Source organism: Pongo pygmaeus, chromosome 2 (genome assembly GCF_028885625.2).
Source record: "Pongo pygmaeus isolate AG05252 chromosome 2, NHGRI_mPonPyg2-v2.0_pri, whole genome shotgun sequence".
In the NCBI taxonomy this organism is placed as follows: Eukaryota; Metazoa; Chordata; class Mammalia; order Primates; family Hominidae; genus Pongo; species Pongo pygmaeus.
This window is the reverse complement of record NC_085930.1, coordinates 95,820,414-95,837,032: the sequence shown is the minus strand read 5'-3', so window position 1 is coordinate 95,837,032 and position 16,619 is coordinate 95,820,414. Positions and strand designations below refer to the sequence as shown.

The 16,619-nt window shown below is 43.6% G+C and overlaps 1 protein-coding gene across 4 annotated transcripts in view; it reads right to left on the bottom strand.

Moving 5' to 3' along the window:
* Positions 1-11,847, bottom strand: part of DENND6A (DENN domain containing 6A) — a 68,774-nt gene extending 56,927 nt beyond the window's left edge. For 2 of the 4 annotated variants that reach the window (XM_063661045.1, XM_054479673.2), the window contains exon 1: positions 11,499-11,818. In XM_063661045.1, coding sequence (XP_063517115.1) covers positions 11,499-11,735 — 237 coding nt within the window. In that variant the 5' untranslated portion in view covers positions 11,736-11,818. Of the gene's footprint in view, positions 1-11,498 lie in introns of all 4 variants that reach the window. The other 2 variants (XM_054479672.2, XM_063661046.1) reach the window with 2 other exon arrangements.
* Between the last annotated feature and the right edge of the window lie 4,772 nt (positions 11,848-16,619).

The following is a 16,619-nucleotide window of genomic DNA, read 5'->3' as shown; positions in this document are numbered from 1 at the left end:
CTTTTTCTTAACATAAATTATATTCTACGGGAAGCTGAGGCAGGAGAATCGCTTGAACTCAGCAAGCGAAGGTTTTGGTGAGCCAAGATTGCACCATTGCACTCCAGCCTGGGCAACAAGAGTGAGACTCCGTCTCAAAAAAAAAAAAAAAAAAAAAATTATCTTCTGTTCTGTTCTCACTGCTTTACACACTGCTTTTTTCCTTAAGATCTTGAAGATCACAGTATTTCAGTACATGATCTATTCATTAATTCTAAAGATGCTTTGAACTTTCCTGCTTCTTCCCTTGCTCATGCTTAGGAACTGATTCACCATTTATCTGCCTATCAAATTCCATCCAGCAGGGGAAATAAGTGATTTCCATTGCCTCTTTTTGTAATTTTTGTAATTTTTCCTCAATAAATATTGTGTATAATTTTTTAATTATATAAGCTGAAATTTTAAATTACGCAACCCTTAAGGTTCAAATCAATTTTCACCTTCCACCAGAAATTTTCACTTAGTCTCTGGACCACTGACTATATGGTTTTGTTTTGTTTTGTTTTGTTTTGTTTTGTTTTGTTTTTGAGATGGAGTCTGGCTTTGTCACCCAGGCTGGAGAGCAGTGGCATGATCTCAGCTCACTGCAACCTCCACCTCCCGAGTTCAAGCGATTCTCCTGCCTCAGCCACTCAAGTAACTGGGACTACAGGTGTGCAACACCCCGCCCGGCTAATTTTTTTGTATTTTTAGTAGAGACGGAGTTTCGCCATGTTGGCCAGGCTGGTCCCAGACTCCTGACCTCAAGTGATCCACCCACCTCAGCCTCCCAAAGTGCTGGGACTACAGGCATGAGCCAGCACACTGGGCCGACTATATGCTCTTACTTGTCTCTTCAGTTAAATTCTGGAGAGCAGGGATTCTCATGTCTTCATCTACTGATTAACATAATAGAATCCTTTGTGCATGTCAGGTGCTTATTATGGCCTATGCAAACAGTCCCAGTGCTCCTATTATAACAGGTACCAACAAAAATTTAATGATGCTACCCTCATACTGATCCTGTATTACTTACAAAGGACTCTTAAGGTTAAGTAGGAATTCACTAAATGAGTAATACAGATAGAATTCAAATAAACTAGATCAAAAGAGTAATTATTTCATTATTTCAGAAAAACTCAAATAAATAATTACAATTGCTAGCTTTATCAAGTGTTTTCCTTGTGCCAGGCACTGTGTTGTATCAATTAATTCTCACAATACACTAGAAATGAGAACTATTAACATTATCATCTCACTTCATCTGCCCATGGTTATAAACCGTTATCAGTTAGAAACCCTACATTCAGGAAATCCAACTTTATGTCACTGACATAGGTCACACTGGTCTGGGTTCAGTTATTCTTTTGTCCAAACAGAAGCAAGTACCTACTGTGCATTTCACAGGATAGTAAAGCATTTTGCCAACTAAAAGATCACAAAAATGCTAAAAGCAGTTCATACAACTCAGAAAATAGCCCTAGGTACTATTATTACATTTAGTATTAGCACGTAAACAGGAACACTTTGAGAAATGAAGTAAACTATTACTACCAAGAATTTAAGAATTTTAGTTCAAGCTACCACTAGCATTTCACGTCTTCTTTGCTTCAGTTTCCCTAAATAGTAAACAAAAGTAGCTTAATTTTGTACCCAGGATAACACAGTATAGTGGGGGGAAATTAGGCTTCAGAATCAAAAGGACCAGGGTTCAAATCCTGGCTTATTAAGCAAGTGATATGGGGCAAGTTACCTCTTTAAGTTTCAGTTCCCTTATTTAAAAAGTGTTTAGCTCATGCCTGTAATTTCAGCACTTTGGGAGGCCGCGGCGGGTGGACCACGAGGTCAGGAGTTCAAGATCAGTCTAGCCAAGATGGTGAAACTCCATCTCTACTAAAAATACAAAAATTAGCCAGGTGTGGTGGTGGGCACCTGTAATCCCAGGTACTCAGGAGGCTGAGGCAGAGAATTGCTTGAACCCAGGAGGCGGAGGTTGCAGTGAGCCAAGATTGTGCCACTGCACTCCAGCCTGGGTGACAGAGTGAGACTCTGTTTCAAAAAAAAAAAAAAAAAAAAAAGAGTTTATAGGCCAGGCACAGTGGCCCATGCCTGTAATCCCAGCACTTTGGGAGGCCAAGGTGGGTGGATCACGAGGTCAGGAGTTTGAGACCAGCCTGACCAACATGGTGAAACCCCATCGTCTCTACTAAAAATACAAAAATTAGCTGGGTGCGGTGGCACGTGCCTGTAATCCCAGCTACTCAGGAGGCTGAGGCAGGAGAATCGCTGGAACTTGGGAATCAGAGGTTGTGGTGAGCTGAGATTGTGCCACTGCACTCTAGCCTGGGTGATAAAGCGAGACTGTTTCAAGAAAAGAGTCTACAGCCAGGCATGGTGGCTCATGCCTATAATCCTAGCACTTTGGGAGGCTAAGGCAGGTGGATTGTGGGAGGCTGAGGCAGGCAGATCACTTGAGGCCAGGAGTTCAAGACCAGTCTGGGCAACACAGCAAAACCCTGTCTCTACAAAAAAACAAAAAACAAAAAAGTAGCCAGACATGGTGGTACACACCTGTAGTCCAGCTACTTGACAGGCTGAGGTGAGAGAACTGCTTGAGCCTGGGAGGTCCAGGCTGCAGTGCACTGTAGCCTGGTGACACAGCATGACCCTGTCTCAAATAAATAAATAAAGTCTAAATATTACTTAACAATTAGAGTGACAGAAAGGAATAAATGAGGCTAGGTACAATGGCTCATGCCTGGGATCTCAACACTTTGGGAGGTGGAGGCAGGAGGTTCCCTTGAGCCCAGGAGTTCAAGATCACACTGGGCAACACAAAAATAAAACAATTTAATCAGGCATGGTGGCACACACCTGGAGTGCAATGGCACAGTCTTGGCTCACTGCAACCTCCGCCTCCCTGGTTCAAGTGATCCTCCTGCCTCAGCCTCCAGAGTAGCTGGGATTACAGGTATGCGCCACCATGCCCAGCTAATTTTCTTTTTTTTGTATTTTTAGTAGAGATGGGTTTCACCATGTTGGCCAAGCTAGTCTCAAACTCCTGACCTCAGGAGATCCGCCTGCCTCTGCCTCCCAAAGTGCTGGGATTACAGGCATGAGCCACCACGTCCAGCCTAGAATTCTTGTTTATATGGGTTATATCTATCAACATTCATCATTGTAGAAACTAAAAGTATCATTAAAAAAAATTGTTAATTTATTTTAAAATAATAACCTATTACTCATTAACATATTCAATTTTTATGAAAAGTAACTATATTCAGGTTGAGTATTCCTTATCCAAAATGCTTGGTGGGATCAGAAGTGTTTTGGATTTCAGACCTTTTCAGATTCTAGAATATTTGAATTATATTTACTCAGTTGGACATCCCAAATCCAAAAACCTGAAATCCAAAATGCTCCAATGAGCATTTCCTTTAAAAAGCATCATGTCAGTACTCTCAGGTTTTGGAGCGTTTCGGATTTTGAATGTTTAGATTAGGAACAAACAACCTGTATTCCTAAACAAAACAAAAACCTGACTGAGAAGATGGCATCGTTTACATGTTTGCAAATATCTTTAATGTCTGATTTAATAGAAATAACTAGATTCTCATATCTGCTTCAGCATTCATTCTTTTTTTTTAAAAAAAATTTGTTTTTCTTTAATGTTTGCTCTTGGCAGAATCGTTCTATGTTCATTCTATTGCAATATGCTGTTCTGGTTGAAGAACATGAAGAAAAGCCATATACAGTTTGAAAACATCCTACAAATCCCCTGAAACGGTCTCAGAGATGCCCAGAAGTCCTCAGACCACATTTTGACAACAGCTGGTTTACAAGAAAAACAGAAGAGTTTATATAAAGAGAAAATTTAAAAACATACTCCAAACATGCCTACACATAATGATCATCTGGAACTGATTCTGATTAAGCAGATGGGTGAGCCCCAGAATCCTCATATGTAACAAATGCCCCAGATGATTCTTATGATAAGAAGAACAAAATAACTCAAATAGAATCTCAATGATACAAAAATAGCCTAAATTTACCAAGACATAAATGTTTAGCCTCATTTTCAATAAGCATTAACAGATATTTCCATATCCCAGGTAAAACAGAACATAATCCTTTATTTCAAAGTTACATAATGGTGTAGAATTTTCAGGCACATATACCCTTGGCTCTCAAACAGCTCAAAGTTACTAAAGTTTATATCATAAAACCCAAGCTTAGAAATCTTTCAAAATAAATATTTGATTACATAGGATTATAACTGCTCTCAGGTAAGGCAGTAAACGCTTGTTGCCTTCCAATACCATTCTTCCTTCTCCTTTTATTAATATAGGCATACCTTGTTTTATTGTGCATCATTTTATTGTGCGTTGCAGTTACCAGTTTCTATAAATTACAGGTTTGTGGCAAGCCTACATTAAGCAAGTCTATCAGCATCATTTTTCCAACAATGTGCTCACTTTGTGTCTCTATGTTACACTTTGGTAATTCTCACAATATTTCAAACTTTTTTGTTACCATTGTATCTGTTACAGTGGTCTGTGATAAGTTATCTTTGATGTTACTATTGTAATTGGGGGCACCACAAACCATGCCCATATAAGATGGCAAATTTAATCAATAAATACATGTGTTCTGACAGCTGCACTGACCAGCCATTACCCCATCTCTCTCCCTCTCCTCAGGCCTCCCTATTCTGTAAGACACAAAAATATTTGCAATTGGGGCAATTAATAACTCTATAATGGCCTCTAAGTGTTCAAGTAAAAGGAAGAGTCACACATCTCTCACTTTAAATCAAAAGCTAGAAATGATTTAAGTTTAATGAGGAAAGCATGTCAAAAGCTAAGACAGGACAAAAGCTAAGCCTCTTGGACCAAACAGCCAACTTGTGAATGCAAAGGAAAAGTTCTTTTTTTCTTTCTTTTTTTTTTATGCAACAGGGTCTCACCACGTTGCCCCACCTGGTCTCGAACTCCTGGGCTCAAGGAATCCTCCTGCCTCAGCCTCGCAAAGTGCTGAGATTACAGGCCTGAGCCACCACACCCAGCCAAACGAAAAGTTCTTGAAGGAAATTAAAAATGCTACTCCAGTGAACACATGAATGTTAAGAAAGTGAAACAGCCTTACTGCTAATGTGGAGAAAGTCTGAGTGGTCTGGATAGAAGAGCAAACCAGCCAGAACATTCCCTAAGCCAAAACCTAATTCAGAGCAAAAGCGCAACTCTTCAATTCTGTTACGGCTGAGAGAGGTGAGGAATCTGCAGAAGTAAAGGAAGCTAGCAGAAGTTGGTTCATGAGGTTTAAGGAAAGAAGCTGTCTCCATAACATAAAAGGGCAAGGTGAAGCAGCAAGGACTGATAGAGAGCTGCAGCAAGTTATCCAGAAAATCTAAGAGAAATGATGAAGGTGGCTACACTAAATAATGGATTTTCACTGTAGGTGAAACAGCCTTCTATTGGAAGACTATGCCCTCTAAGACTTTCAAAAAATTTAAAAATTAGCCTGGTGCATAAGCATATGCCTGCAGTATCAGCTACCGGGGAAGCTGAGGCAGAAGGATCACCTGAGCCGAGAGTTCAAGGCTTCAGTAAGCCATGATTGCATCACTGCACTCCAGCCTGGGTGACAGAGTAAGACCACCTCAAAAAAAAAGAAAAGAAAAGAACATCTGCTTTGTAAAATTATATTTATGAAGAGTTTTTTTGTTTTTTGGGGTTTTCTTTTTTTTTTGAGACAAATTCTTGCTCTGTTGCCCAGGCACGACTACAGTGGTATGATCTCAGTTCACTGCAACCTCTGCCTCCTGGGTTCAAGCGATTCTCCTGCCTCAGCCTCCCGAGTAGCTGGGATTACAGGAATGTGCCACCAAGCTGGCTAATTTTTGTATTTTTTTAGTAGAGACAGGGTTTTACCATGTTGGCTACGGCAGTCTTGAACTCCTGACCTCAAGTGATCCACACGCCTCAGCCTCCCAAAGTGCTGGGATTACAGGCATGAGCCACTACACTCGACTTATTAAGGGTCTAATCATCTTACAAACTGTTTATGAGAATATTTATGAATAAAAGCAGACTCATAGTAGACATGTTTAGGAGACTGCCACCCAGACTATGCTTTGGAAGTGTCCCTCCTATTGCAGGGGTGAGCCTAAGTGACTGCTACTGCTACCGAAACCTTGTCTCCTAACCACAAGTGAACAAAATGGGACACCTGTCCCATGCTGAGCCAATCAGATACTCCAGTATTAAGCTTCAGCCTCATTCCAGAAAAAGAGTTTGGCTAAAATCAGTACCATGGAAACCCAAAGTCAAGCAGAGCAATAGGGGAGCAGAAACTGAGGCCACTGCAGCACAAACCAGCTTCAGCATGGAGAAAAGAACACACATGCAAAGACCAAAGACAAAAAAAAAAAAAAAACACACAGCTCCAGAGACAAAGGCCTGGGGCTTTCCAAATCCCACAGGTTCATCCCTGCTTCCCACACACTTGGATTCCAAAAGACTGCCTGGAATGCTTACAATCACTGTCCCTTTACTTAAGTTTATTTGAGGTTTCTGTTCCTAACAAGTTAATCCTTGACAGATACAAAATTATATAAAGAAAAAAAGTATTAACAAAAATGCCAAATATTAATAGCAGTTGCCTCTTAGTAGAATTAAGAGTGATATTTTCTAGTGTTTATAATTTCTTTCCTTTTTTTTTGAGACAAAGTCTTGCTCTGTCGCCAGGCTGGAGTGCAGTGGCCCAATCTTACTGCAACCTCCGCCTCCCAGGTTCAAGTGATTCTCCTGCCTCAGCCTCCCAAGTAGCTGGGACTACAGGCGTATGCCACTGCGTCCAGCTGATTTTTGTATTTTTAGTAGAGATGGGGTTTCACCATGCTGCCCAGGGTGGTCTCAATCTCTTGACCTCGTGATCTGCCCTCCTCGGCCTCCCAAAGTGCTGGAATTACAGGCATGAGCCGCCATGCCCGGCCTAGTGTTTATAATTTCTTTACTTGCCAAGTTTTTATCAATGAGTATGTTATTATTCACTCAGGAAAAAAAAAAACGAATAAATAAAGTAATTCTGTATTCGGATAATTAAGGCTTTACTAAATAATTGGTAATTTCAAAGCTAAAAGTGAGGTACAGTATATCAAACCCAGGAGGTTTCAAACCTTGTTCCAGAGGACACTTTGATTCTGTAGTAATGCCTCCAGAGCCACTTCAGGGGAAAAGAAGCTCAGCACACCCACTGCAGTCAACACTTTGTTCAGTTTCTTTCTAGCTCAAAGACCTCCTTAACCCCCTTCACTTAGGACAGGGCCTTAAAAGACATTTTATGCAAGATGAACCACTCCCCCTTCTACTCAGGGCTTTAGCCAATTGTATCAGAGTGGGATCCTGCCCCAAACCAGGCCAGATTATCTTCCCCTGGCTTTGGAAGTGAGTTAAAGATTCACTCTTTTTCACTGAAGTGGCTAAAAACGTTAGCTTCTCACCTTAAAGATCAGAGAAGGGCTAGGCATGGTGGCTCACACCTATAATCCCAGCACTTTGGAAGGCAGAGGCAGCAGGACAGTTTGAGGCCACAAGTTTGAGACCAGCCTGGGCAACATAGCAAGACCTCGTCTCCACAAAAAAATGTAAAAATAGCCGGGTGTAGTGGCGCATGTCCGTAGTCGTAGATACTCAGGAGGATCCCTCAAGTTTAGGAGTTCGAGGTTGTAGTGAGTTATGACCATGCCACTGCACTCCAGTCTGAGCCAGACCGTGTCTCTAAGGAAAAAAAAAAAGCCAGGCGCGGTGGCTCACACCTGTAATCCCAACACTTTGGGAGGCTGAGGCAGGTGTATCACTTGAGGTCAGGAGTTCAAGACCAGCCTGGCCAACATGGTGAAACCCTGTCTCTACTAAAAAAAAAAAAAAAAAATTAGCTGGGCGGGCTGGGCGTGGTGGCTCACACCTGTAATCCCAACACTTTGGGAGGCCGAGGCGGGCAGATCACACCGTCAGGAGATCGAGACCATCCTGGCTAACACGGTGAAACCCCGTCTCTATTAAAAATACAAAAAATTAGCCAGGCGTAGTGTGGGCGCCTGTAGTCCCAGTGACTTGGGAGGCTGAGACAGGAAAACGGCATGAACCTGGGAGGCGGAGCTTGCAGGGAGCCAAGATCGCCCCACTGCACTCCAGCCTGGGCAACAGAGCAAGACTCTCTCTCAAAAAAAAAAAAAAAAATTAGCTGGGCGTGGTGGCATGCACCTGTAGTCCCAGCTACTCAGCAGGCTGAGGCAGGAGAATCACTTGAACCTGGGAGGTGGAGGTTGCAGTGAGCCGAAATTATACCACTGCACTCCAGCCTGGCTGACAAAGTTAGACTCTGTCTTTAAAAAAAAAAAAAAAAATCAGAGAAGGGGAAGAAGGCAGTTTGCAGGGAGCATGAATAAACAAGATCTGCACACAAAAAAAGAGCAAAACCAAGGTTTCCCTGGTTCTGAACTCTAGCCATTTTCTGAAGCCCTACTAGGTTTATGTCTTAAATAGCTGGAAACAAGTATTTAAGCTGTGTCCTTAGAGTAAGTTCCCCTTTACTGCTTGAGGTAGCTTAAATTAGTTTCTGTTGTAGACAAAGATACACACACAAGCCCCATTGCAACAAGATTAGTCATTAAGGTTCCAGATTAGATTTCTATTTACACAGGGAACAAAGTTCCCTACTAAAAAAAGGTATTGATTCTAGTACCTCAATTTCATTTTACAAGTGAGAAAATTGAGGCCCAACTTCCCAACGCAAAAGTCAGGGGTTCTCTTCACTTAAAAAGAAAATTTCAGCCGGGTGTGGTGGCTCACACCTGTAATTCCAGCACTTTGGAGGCCGAGGCAGGTGGATCACCTGAGGTCAGGAGTCCAAGACCAGCCTGGCCAACATGGTGAAACTCTGTCTCTACAAAAATATAAAAATTAGCCAGGCACAATAGCACGTTCCTGTAATTCCAGCTACTCAGGAGGCTGAGGCACGAGAGTCACTTGAACCCAAGAGGCAGAGGTTGCAGTGAGCCAAGATTGTGCCATTGCCCTCCAGCCTGGGTGACAGGGTGAGACTCCATCTCAAAAAAAAAAAAAAAAAAGAAAGAAAGAAAAAAAGGAAATTTCTAGAAAATCAATGCTTCTCAAATGAAGACTTAAATACATCTTACTGTGTCCCAGGAACTGTTCCAAATGCTTTACAAACATTAAATTACCTAATCCTCACAACAATGCCATGATATAGGTACTGTTATCCTGTTATAAAGAAGAATGCGAGGCTCAAACAAGCTAAGTAACTTGCCCAAAGTCACATGGATTCAAACCTAGGCAGCCCAGCTTTAGAGTCTGGGTTTTGTTGGGGTTTTTCTGGGGACAGTGTCTCGATCTGTCACCCAGGCTGGAGTACAGTGGCACGAATACGGCTCACTGCAGCCTCGACCTTCCTTTATTAGAGAATCTTCCCCATCCTTATCCTACATCTTCTAAAATCAGTGATTCTTAATGTGGGGACAATAGAACAGAAGGTCCATGGATAAACCCAGATAGTCCATGGAACCACATACATGATTTCATCTTAGCCTTTTCCTACTGGAAAGTTCACAATGTTCATATTTTTAAAAGATCCAGGAAGCAAAAGGTTAAGAACTCCTGACCTAAAAAAAACTCTATACAGTGGCATACACTATGGAAAATGAAATTCAAAATAAGTCCTTTAATAATTCACATTTTTGCAGCATCTCAAATATGTTTTCTATCTGGTCAAAAAACATATTCATGTTATAAAGAATGTCCCAAATAATGAGAATCCAAAAGAATCTCCTTTAGCTATTTAAAAACACAATCAACTACAACAATCCATTCTTATGCTTTCTGGTTAAATTGTATCTTGCTGTACATATAACTTCAGGTTAACATGGCAAGGTGAATAATAAATGGCTTATAAATCTCTTATTCAAAATATTTGGGAACTGTTTTTCTTACTTTAATAAGATAAAGAATTGCTCACATATTCACCCATTCTATCAAAAGTATTTATAGAATGACACTAGGTGCCAGGCACTGCATTTGGCCTTATCAGCTACTATGATTAATTCTTGGTTCTCCTCTAAATTATTGCCTCAATCTACAAATACAGGTTAGAGCACATCCTATTTGTATGCTCCGCAACTAACATAATGCCTGGTTCTCAGTGGAAACTTAATGTCGCTGAACTGTGTTATAATAAAACACCCAGAAGGCAGGCCGAATACGAAAGCAGTAGTTTCGCATTAAGAAAACTCCCCCTAGCCAATTTTCTTAGTCAACCAGGCCACTACAGTCAGAATGAAATCGAAATCTGTCACCAATACCAAAAAAAAAAAAAAAAAAACCAAAACAAAAACGTCTAAACAAACGCCCTTCTGATAACAATTTTCTTTGACATACGAAAACAAGCAATTCCTTATGCTAAAAAGACCTTAAACAACGTCAAGAATAGATGTTTCTAAAGCCTTTCAATAAGGGGCCGTACATAAGAATGGAAAAGTTGACTGATTCACAAGCAAATGATGTTCCCTATATTCATCTTGACACTAGTTTCACACCAACTGTTCCAGAGGCAATATAAAAAATAACAGAAACGAGGCCGGGCACAGTGGCTCACGCCTGTAATCCCACCACTTTGGAAGGCCTAGGCGGGCAGACCACCTGAGTCGGGAGTTCGAGACCAGCCTGACCAAAATGGAGAAACCCCGTCTCTACTAAAAATACAAAATCAGCCGGCCATGGTGGCGCATGCTTGTAACCCCAGCTACTCAGGAGGCTGAGGCAGAAGAATTGCCCGAATCCGGGAGGCAGAGGTTGCGGTGAGCCAAGATCGCGCCATTGCACTTCAGCCTGAGCAACAAGGGCAAAAACTCCGTCTCAAAAAAAAAAAAAAAACAGAAATGAGGCACAAAAGGAGGAAAGGGAGAAAATGCATGCTGAGATAAGCATTTCGGCTCAGGCTGAGGGAAACGCTCGAAGAGTTACTGCAAATGACTAAAACAATCTGAGCCTTAAAAGTTGGTTGTGCAAGTTCGGCTATTAGAGTTCATCATCTGTTATGGGCACTGTTCTTGAAAAAGTACCAAACAAACATCCTGCCTGCAGGCTTCTCCGGGTGGGTGCTACTAACCCTTTTAGTTAATTCTGTGACTCTGGGTTTAAAAGAAATAAAGAAAGAATAGGATAAACATCAACAAGTATTTAGGAGGGGCCTAGAGAGAACTTTTCACCCCTAGCCGCAGCCCAAGATCCTCCCACGGGAAGTGCCGTAGGACCACAGCCCGAAAGAGCGCGGGAGGGAAGACTGGCCACGCCCGGATGCGCGGCGGACAGGGTCCTGGCAGCCCAGACCGCGGGCCGCTGGCTTTGCTGCAGCCGCCCCGGCGCAGGGGCGGAAGGCGGAGAAAGGGCGGGGCCGGGCCTCACCTCCACGGCCTGGCCCAGCTCCAGATCGAAGCCCACCACACACACGCAGTGCAGCCAGGCGGAGAAGCCGTCCCAGCGCAGCAGGCCCCGGCCACGGCCATCGTCCTCTTCATCGTCCTCAGGCGCGCCTCCCACCGCCACAAGGGCCGGCGCCTCGCGCCCCTCGGCCCCTGCCACCGCCTCGTCCAACGGCCTTCGAGAGCCGGGCCCCAAGGCCGCAGGGCCCCTCAAAGCCATCCGCCGCCCCCTGGCTGTTCGCGCCGCCTCCACCGCGGACCGCGCCGCAGAGCGCGCTTGCCTCCGCGCAGGCGCAGACGCCGCTGTCGCAGCCGCTGGGGACCCACTCAGTCCGGGCGGGGCTGAGGGTCACGTGACCCTGGGAGCGGACGTGGGGACGTCACGCTGCCGCTTGTCTCGGATTGTGAAGCCCGGCCCTGTCCTCCTTGTCTGAAAGCTCTTTGGGACTGAAATGGTTGTTTATGAATCCTTGTCAACCTCGTTCTCAGTCAACGACCAGGGAATAAATTATTCGTGGAATGACACCGTTCATAATTATTATAAGGTATTATTAAATTATGAAAGCGTAGGCCGGGCGCGGTGGCTCACGCCTGTAATCCCAGCACTTTGGGAGGCCGATGCGGGCGGATCATCAGGTCAGGAGTTCGAGACCAGCCTGACCAACATTGTGAAACCCCCCTCTCTACTAAAAATACAAAAAAATTAGCCAGGCGTGGTGGAGCGCGCCTGTAATCCCAGCTACTCAGGAGGCTGAGGCAGGAGAATCACTTGAACCCGGGAGGCAGAGGTTACAGTTAGCTGAGATTGCACCACTGTATTCTGTCTACCCTGGGCGACAGAACGAGATTCCGTCTGAAAAAAATAAAAATAAAAAATATGAACGCATAATGGTAACGGTGGCTAACATTGAACGCTTACTTTGTGCCAGTTGATATGCCAAGTACAAGTGCGAATACTTACAAATATTACCTTATTGAATCTTCACATAATCGCAAATAAGTAGACAGTATTTATTTCTTTTTACAGATAAGGAAATGGAGGTTCTGGAGGTTACATGACTAGCCCAACAAGTATGACAACTCCGATATCGGCTTGCGGTTCACTCATTCAGTTTGCTGATTCAGAGATCTGTGCATTCACTCACCTGTTCCTTCTCCAGCAAGGCCTCCCCACCCTACCACCTCCTCCTTTCTTAGTTTGGCTGTCTGTGACTCACTCAACACACATCCCCAGACCTTTCTGGAACTCCAGGTTGGGCAGATTGGCCTCCACAGCAACCTGTGGATCTCTGAACACTGGGGCAAGGGCCTGGTCTCAAGCAGCTTCGTATTCTGAGATCAGTTTTTACTGATTATTGGACCAGCCAGGATACTAACTAGTATTTATTCAGCACCTACTATGTTGAGTATAAATAGCATAGCAAAAGTAGGAAACACACAGTAATACCTCAACAGAAAAATGAGTAAACCAGCGAGTTGTCACGCCTGCAGTCCCAGCTTCTTGGGAAGCTGAGGCCAGCTAAGTTCAAGGAGGATCGCTTGAGCAGGAGTTCCAGGCTGCAGCGCGCTATGATCACACCTGCAAACAGCCATTGCACTCCAGCCTGGGCAACATAGCGTGACTGCGTCTCTAAAAAACAACACAAAACAAAAAACACTGCAGAACTTAAGCATTTTGCTGCACTGCCCAGTCAAATCCATTCCATTTGACAAATACTGCCCTCTTAACATTCTTAGAATTCTTTCTGGAGCAAGTGTTAGTGTCCCTGCTTTCAAGGAGGTGGTCAAGTATGCACAGACATCAGTAGTGACGTTTGCTGGAGACTTCCTTTAGACAAAAATGAACTTAGGGACAGCACTTAAGTTAGAGGCCAAGTCTTTGGCCAAAGTAGCCTGCCATCCTACTCCAGAGAACTGCTGTGGTTAAAAGAGGAAAAACTGTATTCTGTGATCAAGTGAGGCTCTAAACCCAGTATTAGGAAAGAACAGTAGCCTTTTGTATTAGAAAGAACACTGGCATGGAAGTCAAAAGTTCTGGATTCTAGGGCCAGCTAGAATCTACCACGATTGTGGTAGGCAAGCTGCTCCAAAACCCAGTTTCTGGTAAATGAGAATGATGATTACTAACTCACCTCACTGACTGTTGGGAAAAGCTAAGCTATCCTAATGTACACATTTTACCAGATACTGCTTCATTATTAATTATTAATGATCTCAAAATACCAGTTGGGGCCAAGCACAGTGGGTCACACCTGTAATCCTAGCACGTTGGGAGGCTGAGGCGGTAGAATCACTTGAGTCCAGGAGTTTGAGACCAGCCTGGGCAACATAGGGAGGCCCCGTCTCTTAAAAAAAATTAAAAATTTAGCCGGGCATGGTGGCACACACCTGTAATTCCAGCTACTTGAGAGGCTGAGGTGGGAGGATCACTGGAACCCAGAAGGTCAAGGCTGCAATGAGCCATCACTGTGCCTCTCTACTCCAGCCTGGGCAACACAGCAAGACCCTGTGTCAAAAACCAACACCAAAAAAGAACATTAGTTGTTCCACAGGGCTGGTTCTTCGATGCATAGACACAAACTGCCATTCTGTGAAGTGTTGCTTTATAATATTGGGTTAAGGATAATCTTGTCAAAATGCAGTACCCTGAAAACAACATATTAGGAGAGCCAGAAATTTCCAGAGAAAGAAAGCACACCAAAGCTCTAGAGAATTTTAAAAGTAAAAAACTTGTTTGGGGAGAATAAAAACAAAAACAAAAAAAGCACTACTTAAATCTTTATACACAGAAACAGAATAACCACCAGGGAAAACAAAGCAGCTATGGCTTTATTTCCCTCTACCTTCATAACTTTGACATTCTGCCTTACAGTCTATTTTCACACAGTTTCTGTTGTTAATGGGAGCTGAGGAACAAGGTACTGACACCTTCTTATGGTTCCTCAAAAGAACCTTTGACTCTGAAAGGATCTTGGATAGGATCATCTCTCCAAACTTCCTGTTGATGGATCTTCTCACATTCAGTTAGCTAGCCTCTTTTCTAACACTCTCTATTAAAGTTAAGTCACTAGCCTGTAATCCCAGCACTTTGGGAGGCCAAGGCCGGTGGATCACCTGAGGTCAGGAGTTCCAGACCAGCCTGGCCAACACGGTGAAATCCTGTCTCTAGTAAAAATACAAAAATTAGCCAGGTGTGGTGGTGCACACCTGTAATCCCAGCTACTTGGGAGGCTGACGTGGGAGGATCCCCTGATCTGGGGAGGCAGAGGTGACAGTGAGCTGAGATCACACCACTGCACTCCAGCCTGTGCGACAGAGTGAGACTCCGTCTCAATAAATAAATAAATAACTAGCCGGGTGTGGTGGCTCACGCCTGTAATCTCAGCACTTTGGGAGGCCGAGGCAGGCGGATCACTTGAGGTCAGGAGCTTGAAACCAGCCTGGCCAATGTGGTGAGACCCTGTCTCTACTAAAAATACAAAAAATTAGCCAGGTGTGTTGGCGTGCTCCTGTAATCCCAGCTACTTGGGAGGCTAAAGTGGGAGAATCACTTGAACCCAGGAGGTGGAGGATGCGGTGAGCCAAGATAGCACCACTGCACTTCAGCCTGGGCGACAAGAGCAAGATTCCATCTCAAAAATAATAAATAAATAAATAAATAAAGTTAAGTAACTACCTTTCAGAGCTACTATTTTCTGGGTGTTCATAAGGGCTAGAAAGTTCTTCCCTTTACAGAGACAAAATCAGCTACTTTGTAATACACACCCGTTGGTCTAAGTTGTGCTTGCTGAGATTACATAGAAGAGTCCAACTCTTCTACATGATAACCCTGCGAACGTTTGAAAATAGTTATCCCACATCCGCATGCCTTCTAGTTTTCAGGGTAACTACCCCACATCCTCCAACCGTTCCTCAAAAGATGTAGTTTCTAGGCCATTCATCATCCTGTTGCCCAACTTGGGCATACTCCAACTTGTCAACATCACTCTTACAGCCTGGGAGGAAACACCATCCTCCAGGTGTGATCTTACCATTGCAGAATGTACTCTGGGACTATTGCTTTCCTTGTCCCAGCCACCAGGCTTCTTTTAATGCCAGTTCATATCACATTTACTTGTTTTGGCAGCCAGGTCACATCACTGGCTCAGGTTGCATTTACTGTCAACTAAAGCCCTGGATCTCTTTTCATGTGAGGAGCACTTAAGTCAGGGTAGACCGTGTTAGCCAAGAGCATGACTAGATTCATGGCTCTGCTGCTCTTCTAATATTACCAAGAACACTGAACACAGGATTAAAAACATTCCAAACTTCTCTACTCACCCCTAACCAAACTCCTGGCATTTCAATAGTTTTAACAGAAGAAAGAAAAAATAAAAGGTTGAGCATTAGACAATGGTGTGAATTGTGAAATGCATTATCAAGTCTCTGGGCTTAGTTTTACCAAAAGGACCCACCGGGAGTCCAAATGTCCTAGATATTTACCTAGATGGGCAGCCAGGGGGCTTCCCTCTTGCACTTAAGGTAAATGCTGCCAGGGCTGCTGGGACATAACTATACTTGTGGTGGTGAAAAAAATACATGGAAATATACACAGAGGCCCAATACCAATGTGTTATCAATAGAGAACTGAGTTTACTTCTGTACTTCTCTGGAAGACAAAAATGCTCAAATACAGATTTTGAAGGGAGGATCCAGCCAAAGAAAACTATAAAATGCACGATCAGGGCCAGACGCTGTGACTCACGCCTTTAATCCCAGCACTTTGGGAGGCCAAGGCAGGCGGATCACTTGAGGTCAGGAGTTTGAGACCAGCCTGGCCAACATGGTGAACCCCCATCTCTACTAAAAATATAAAAATTAGCTGGGCATAGTGGCATCCGCCTGTAATCCCAACTGCTCAGGAGGCTGAGGCAGGAGAATCACTTGAACCCGGAAGGCAGAGGTTGCAGTAAGCCAAGATTTCACCACTACACTCCAGCCGGGGAAACAGAGCAAGACTCCATCTAAAAAAATAATAATAAAATAAAAAATAAAATGCACTATGAGGTTTTCCCAGTTTGTGACAGCTTTAAAAAATGGTGGTCGGGTGTGGTGGTGGCTCAGA